Source organism: Phalaenopsis equestris, unplaced genomic scaffold (assembly GCF_001263595.1).
Source record: "Phalaenopsis equestris unplaced genomic scaffold, ASM126359v1 Scaffold000818, whole genome shotgun sequence".
NCBI lineage: Eukaryota > Viridiplantae > Streptophyta > Magnoliopsida > Asparagales > Orchidaceae > Phalaenopsis > Phalaenopsis equestris.
In genome coordinates, this window is record NW_018165258.1 from 805,468 (window position 1) to 812,790 (window position 7,323).

Consider the following 7,323-nt stretch of genomic DNA (forward strand, 5'->3'; position numbering starts at 1 on the left):
CTATATAATGTTTTAATTTTAATTAGATAAATAAAAATCACCATAACTTCAAATTTTAGGGGTTGATTCCTCATGTTAATAGGGATGTTCTCTGATTTGTCCAAGGTTAGGAACATATCTATCTTTGAAACCCTAATTTTCAAGCATAGTTGCCTATTTTTGCTTAAAATAATTTTATAAGCTAAAATATAAATTAGAAATTTATGGGATTAATTTTGTTAGGTTTCCCCTAGTCAGAGGATCCTAGGAAAAATATATAATATATTTAATTAATTTTATTTATTTTTATAGTTAATTAAATGTCTAAAACTTATAAAAAATAATTAAATAAAATATTATTCAAAATTTAGCAAAATTAATTCCAAATCAGATTAACTCACAGTAAAAATTTTGAATCAATTTGGAGTATAATTATTACTAAAGTTGAGTTTCTAAGTAAAAGACATTTTTGTATTAAATCAATTATATTAAATTAATTATAGTTAGAAAAATTATGAAAAGTGGTTTTTTGAGTTCTTTGTGATTAGAACCATTTAGGAAAAATAAAATTTAAATTAAAGTAAATACTTTATTTTTGAACTTATTTTTGAATTAAAAATAATTAAAATTTCAAAAAAAATACAAAAATGGTTTAAATTGTTCCTAATTATTTCTTGATCACCTGAGACACATTAGAATATTTTTTTTTAATTTTTCTAAGTTAGTTATAATTTTTAAAGACTCAAAATGTAATTTCTCTAATTTTTCATTAAAATAATTATAATAAATAAATTAAAAATAAAAACAAATGAAAAGTTTATTTCTCTAAATTTTGTGGATTTAGAGAGCATTAATAAAAATATAAAAAGTTATTTTTTGAAATTAAAACATATCTTACATTTACTTAAATCACTAAAATTAATAAATAATATTATAATAATAAAAATATAATTTGATAAAATCATTAAATTTTGTTTAAGTAGTCCTCTGACCTCGGTGAACCTCCAATAATTTTCTCATTAACAAAAACTTTACTTTGATTAGTTAAGTAAATTAATATTGAAAATTATATTTTTGAGTTAACATTAATTATTTAAATTAAATGAAATTTTGAAAAATCACATTTTTTTCCTCTGATATTTTAATTGACCCGTGATAGGGATACTCGAAAAATGTCAAAGTCATTTGATTTATATTTGATGAGTTATGAAATGAAGAGCCCTAGGGGCAAGATGGTAATTTTGGATTCTTAATGCCTTAATAAGGTTTTAGGATTGTTTAAAAAGGTTAAAATGGTAATATTGATTATATCAAGTTCTTTGGGATGATTAAAATATAAGGGACTAAAATGGAAGAAACTGATTTCTCACTCTTTTGCAATAAAGTTATAATTATAATTTTCCTTAATTATTATAATTTAGAGTTTAATTAAATTAGATGATTATAAAGTGGTGGGCTTATGTTAGGAATATGATAATTCACTAATCTAAAGCCCCCTTATTGGTGATAAGATATTATCTTGATAAAGAATTAAACTTCACCTAATTTAATGTTTAATCATTATGAGTTCACTATAAACATTGGACCCTAAGGGCTTAGTGGTGTACTAGGCTCAATTTGAATTTTTCTAATAAGGATTAGGAAAGAAAACATAATTAGTTATAAACATTTTTGAAAATAGTACGAGTCTAGATTCACATGTGAGCATGAGGTCCTTCATAGCTTAAGCTTGTTCTAAGGGCACTCATTCACAAAACTCTTAAATAAAATATCAACTGATTAATTGAGTACCATTCTCATGAGATAATTAAAACATCAGGTTCACTGAGCATAGGGTGCATTAATTCATTTGAAACTAAATTTAAAATTTAGGAAGATCAATCAAATGGACCCAAAACATTTCAATGAGATTTAAAGGTTGTTAGGGATTGCTCCCCAAACACTTTTATGACCTTTTGAATATTTTGAAGGACAATTGAACTTATCATTCTTTGCTCAAGTAAATCATCTACTAAGACCTTTAGGGACTCATCAAGTCATGACTTGGAGTTTGGAAACTACACCTTCAACAACTTTTCTTTTTTTTTTGTTCCTGCAAATATATATATGGCAACTTGTCCGCAGGTACACTGCTGGCCTGGTTCCTCGATCTGTTTATACATCCGGTAAATCTTCATCTGCTGCAGGATTAACAGCAACTGTTGCCAAGGAGCCAGAAACTGGCGAGTTCTGTATTGAGGTAATGATGCAAAAAATCCAAGATTCAGGTTTGTTTGGGACAATTTTCTGCTTGCATTGAGTTTCAGACCGGATCACAATTCTGTTTGAGGAATTGTTTTTTTGGCCAATTCTTAAAAATCTGGTGGTGAGAAGCCAATTTTTGCAACAAGATCTGATTAAGTGTGGTGACAATAGAAAGCTGCTACTTAAACCTTTTTGGAAAATAAAAATATTTATAATTCACACTCAACTTTCTAAAAATATAACTATACCATCATATTTTCACAATCATATTTATGAATTACTGAGGCCGTCCCAAATAGACCCCCAATCATAACATATTGCCAAAACTATTTTATCACTTTACCCATGGTGCTGCTGGCATTTTTCTTTGGATATTTTTGTTGGGAGAACTAGGCGAGTTGTCTAGCCTTTAATGTTTCCTTGTGCCGTTAACTTATCTTATCGACATGGAACTTCTCTCTTGTTTGTGTTTTTTAAATGACCATGTAGCATCACTTTCTGTGAATGTTTAAAGGACTTGTTAAATTTCATTCCAATTTCACGGCGCAGTGCTTAATGAATTTAAATTTTTCAAAATTCTTCGATTAGTTATGTCTAAGTTTAAGCTCACTTGATTCATTTGTAATATGACTTTTGGCAGGCCGGTGCACTAATGCTTGCCGATAATGGAATATGTTGCATTGATGAATTTGATAAAATGGACATCAGGGACCAGGTGATTATTTTCCATCCAATTTAGCAAATTTCTTACTGTCATATAATTCACACTTTTTGGACTTAGGTTGCCATACATGAAGCAATGGAACAACAAACAATAAGCATTACAAAAGCAGGCATTCAAGCAACATTGAATGCCAGAACATCCATTCTTGCTGCAGCAAATCCTACTGGTGGACGTTACGACAAGTCAAAGCCTTTGAAGGTCAGCATATGCAATTTGAATATTAAGGGGCATTTACATACATATCACCCAATTCTTATGTATTTACATATCCGACCCCTGAACTTCACTCTTTGCATTTACAACACCCAAACCTTTCACATCACATAAAAAATACCACTATTTTGATTTTTAAGAGGTGAAATAGGTAGGAATTGAGTGGTATGTATGTAAATCTTTTATATGGAATGTGATACTGTTAAAAGAAAGAAAATAACGCTTATTTTTATGTCTTGTTCTTTTGAACAGTATAACGTGGCTTTACCTCCAGCTATTCTTTCGAGATTTGATTTAGTATATGTTATGATCGATGAACCGGACGAGAACACCGACTACCGTATCGCCCATCATATTGTGAGAGTGCATCAGAAACACGAAGAAGCATTATCCCCTTCTTTCACCAACGCGGAATTGAGACGCTATTTAGCTTATGCGAAGTCATTAAAACCTCAGGTTCATTCATTGGCATCTTTATTTAATTACATTTGTTTTAAATAAGATTTATGTGTATATATACATATTTATATATATATATATATATATATATATGTATATATATATTATAAAAGCTAATCTTTCAGTGGGAGTAACGGAAGATGACAACCATGCTTTTACAGTTTTATTTACTTTTTGTCATTTTATTTGCTACAATTTACTATTGCTTTAAAATAGTATACATGTTTGGTTGTGGATTGTACTTCACTACAAATAAAAACCATTTTTTTAAAATTAATCGAAGATTTTCAAAATTAAATTAAACCCTTTTAAAGGTAACCATTAATCCTTTGAAATACAATTAAATATAAAATGCTCTTTTAAATTTAAAGGTAACCGTTACTCCCACTGAAAGAATTTATGGGAATCCCTCGGACGAGGTAACCCACGGTTGTTAAAGAGATCTTACTAGTTTAAATCAGTTTAACAACTTGTTTAAGCTAAGTAAATTTAAAAGAAATAGTGGAACTAGAATGAGGGAATCGTGGGATCCTAACAGGTGTCACTCTAATCAACTTTATTCTCCCCATAATGTTTGAATAAATTTAAAACAACTCGTAAAACCTTTGAACCTTAAACTGTAGGACTGCTACTTCATTGAGGAGCTTGGAGCTAACTCTGTGGGCAGCAACCTACAACAGCAATCTACAACAACACAAGGATTTACAACAACACAACTTTTCCCTAGAATTAAATATCAAGCCATAGGACTTCGAGGTTGTTTGCTTATACAACATAAATCCTCACTTTGCACAATAATGTTGTGTAATTTAAGACATAACTTGTTTTAGGATTCCAAGGTTGTCGTTTGTTACAACATAAACCCTCCCATCTTCTAAGTTGTTTGTATGATTATGTCATGCAAATGTAAGCCCTAAATAATAATAATTGGTAGGATGAAACATTCAATACTATCTCTCCAAAATTGAAGCCAAACCATAGGATAGCTTTGGAAGTCATTGAGGTTCTCCTCAGGATCTGTGACAATCCCTAGTTTATCTCCCTTTGGATTCCTAAACTTAATGTTCCAAATTTGAGCCACTCTCATTTGAAACCTCTTTATTCAATCTTTGAAAAGCCCTATCCTTTTGAATTCCTCAAAGACAATATTTCCTGATCTAAATCGAGAGTTTTCTTAGGTGACTTCAATTATCTAAGATGTAATTAACTACAGGGGCTTGCCCTTATAGGAAACTTAAGAACCCAATTTAATATAAACCATGTCTAATTATTCATATTAGATAGGAGAACTTGTCGGTCAACATAAAAATGATTTTTCATAGACTAAAATGGATGTCATAAATTCTTTAATTTATTTAATCCAGCATTACCAACAAGTAATGTATATATCCTTCGAGGTATATATATTGCTTGCGGTGTTGTGTTTGATCTTTTAAACTATTGCAGATATGAAATTGGTTCGATCTTATATTTTCAAAAATTAAAATATTAATTTTTCTAAATTTATATATATAAATTAAATTAAACAACTTTTAAACTAAGAGTCGGGAAATCCATTTTGGCAACCGACAATTTTTAATTTGGCAGCCGACAAATTCTGGCGACTTCGCTGCGGATTAATTTCTCTCTTCATTGTGATCAAGAAGTCTTGTCTTCATACATCAATAATGTGTCCACGTCCCTCATTGACCAGATTACCCTTATTGTGTTGACTTATTTCATCCATTTCTTTTTTGGGTAAGTATGATCAACTCTTTTTGACTTCAGGAACATCTGTTTAATCACCTTTAAACAGAGAGGTTAAGAAGTCCTTTAGGGCCTTTTTTCTTTTGTGTGGGGTTGGACCCCTAATAGGTGTGTTGGTGAACTAGTTTCACCTGTGTATTACGCGTTGTGAAGTTAGTCCCGCCGTGGGTCCTACTATTCTTCCTTTTCCTCATACCTTTCGTGTTTGGTTTGCTATTTTGCAAATTAAGCCGTCTTTGCATATTTTAAATCTCTTGTTTAATTTAATTAAATCTCCCAAAATTTAATTTGCTTAACAAATGATAAGCTTAAATTAGTTCTTAAAACCCTCATAAAAATAAAATCAAATAAAAATAATAAAGGTCTGCCTAGTCCATAGAACAAAACCTTGTTAATTTTTAGTGTTCGCACTAAAGTTGTGAGGTATTGGCCAAATACTAACCCTTAGAACTTTACTTTTGAAGCTGCTATGACCGTGTTCCCAACTTTCACCTTCTCCTGCAACTTGACGATCAGCCGTGATGCCTGTAACGCCACCCCCATGATTAAGTTTGGAGCCTGATTTGAGGAACTTGAGGTTGTGCTTGGAAAAGCCCCATTTGTCGTTATGAAGGTTACCGCTCTAGAAGTACAAGAATCGTTTATTGAGTTCAACTTGAACTACCCCCAAGATTTCCCTTCTTGCATGAAGACAAAGATCGCTGTCTCCCCAACATCTATTAAGTTTGTCGTTCCTGTGCTCGTTCGCTCGAGAGTGGTTACAACGACTACCACAGGATTCACTGTTATCATGTCTACCGTACCGTTTGTCAAGGGAATGGTAAAGGAAGTTATGATTATAGAAAATTTGGTTGACAAATTTACTGCCCCGTTGTCAGTATTTGAGATTGGCTACAGTTTAAAGACTGTGTTGGTAACCAGGTCACAAAGAAGAAGCTGTAGCCAAAGAATTCATAGGGCCACCAAGGCCCAGATTACAGAAACAAGATCTGTTGACGAGATTCCTCACCAAGAAGAACTCAAATTGCCTAAGACCTCTTCTCTCCTTTGAGGGAGTTGGTTTCATCCATTGATGGGTACCACCGGATATGAGAGCATTCATAGGATTGTCGCTACTTTACCATTAACCCATGGTCATGGTGAGGAAAGAGAGAAGCCCACTCTTATCACCAGAGTCCGTACAATATTTGAAAGATTATAATATATAAAATCAAAGTAATACAAACTACAACAATAAATAAACTTATCTCTAATTTCTCCCCAAGAAAACTCCTCAAAGTTCCTCTGAATCTCTTCCTTTCTTTACAGCGCACAGAATTCCTCTTCGAAGCGGTAAGGAGGAAGGAATCTCTCACTTTCCCTCCACTCTTACAATCTCTCAAAGAATTCATCACAATTTAGACTCTCTACACTTTTCCCACACTTCAATTTTGAGCCTCTCCCCTTCTTTATTTTCGGCCAAAGTCTTCTCTTTAAAGTTGTGGATGAGCTTTTCCAAGAGTTGCCTAAGCACCCCTCCAAAATTCGTCCTCATCCAATGCTTTGTTGGACATAACTGCTGAGCTCACCGTCGGCGACCTCGAGGGTGCCGTCGGCGGGCCTTCTAAGTGAATTAATTCTGGAGTCTCAGGAAAAGTTTGCCGTCGGCGCCGTTGGGCTCGCCGTCGACGCCCTAGTTCAAATCTTCACATTTTGGTCCTTTTTGCTCCAAATTCGCTTCTTTTTGCATCTTTTTGTTCCAATGACCCTAATTCATCATTCCTGCAACAAAACATAAAAAAAACCTTTCTTTAAAGTGTAATATCATAAAAAACAGTGTAAAATAGGTATGAAAATCTGAACATATTTTCCTTTGGTCACAATCCCTCAAACTTAACTATTACTTGTCCTCAAGTAATTTTAGTATTATATAAAAGTTATGATCTATTGTAGTAAAGTTTTAATTCAGAAATACTATA

General features: G+C 32.2%; 1 protein-coding gene across 1 annotated transcript; it reads left to right on the plus strand.

Moving 5' to 3' along the window:
- The first annotated feature begins 2,017 nt into the window (after positions 1-2,017).
- LOC110031438 (DNA replication licensing factor MCM6-like) lies at positions 2,018-6,416 on the plus strand. The gene is made up of 5 exons (XM_020734628.1): positions 2,018-2,218; positions 2,864-2,938; positions 3,005-3,145; positions 3,413-3,616; positions 5,979-6,416. Exons 1-5 carry the CDS (start codon positions 2,018-2,020, stop codon positions 6,414-6,416), a joined length of 1,059 nt encoding a protein of 352 aa, XP_020590287.1.
- The last annotated feature ends 907 nt before the right edge of the window (positions 6,417-7,323 follow it).

Excerpts from the sequence above, each read along its gene's own strand:
- LOC110031438 (XM_020734628.1), top strand. The coding sequence starts at position 2,018 with ATGACTTGGAGTTTGGAAACTACACCTTCAACAACTTTTCTTTTTTTT. Across the intron at positions 2,939-3,004 it reads AAATGGACATCAGGGACCAG|GTTGCCATACATGAAGCAAT; the intron begins GTGATTATTTTC and ends TTTTGGACTTAG. Across the intron at positions 3,617-5,978 it reads CGAAGTCATTAAAACCTCAG|GTTACCGCTCTAGAAGTACA; the intron begins GTTCATTCATTG and ends GTCGTTATGAAG.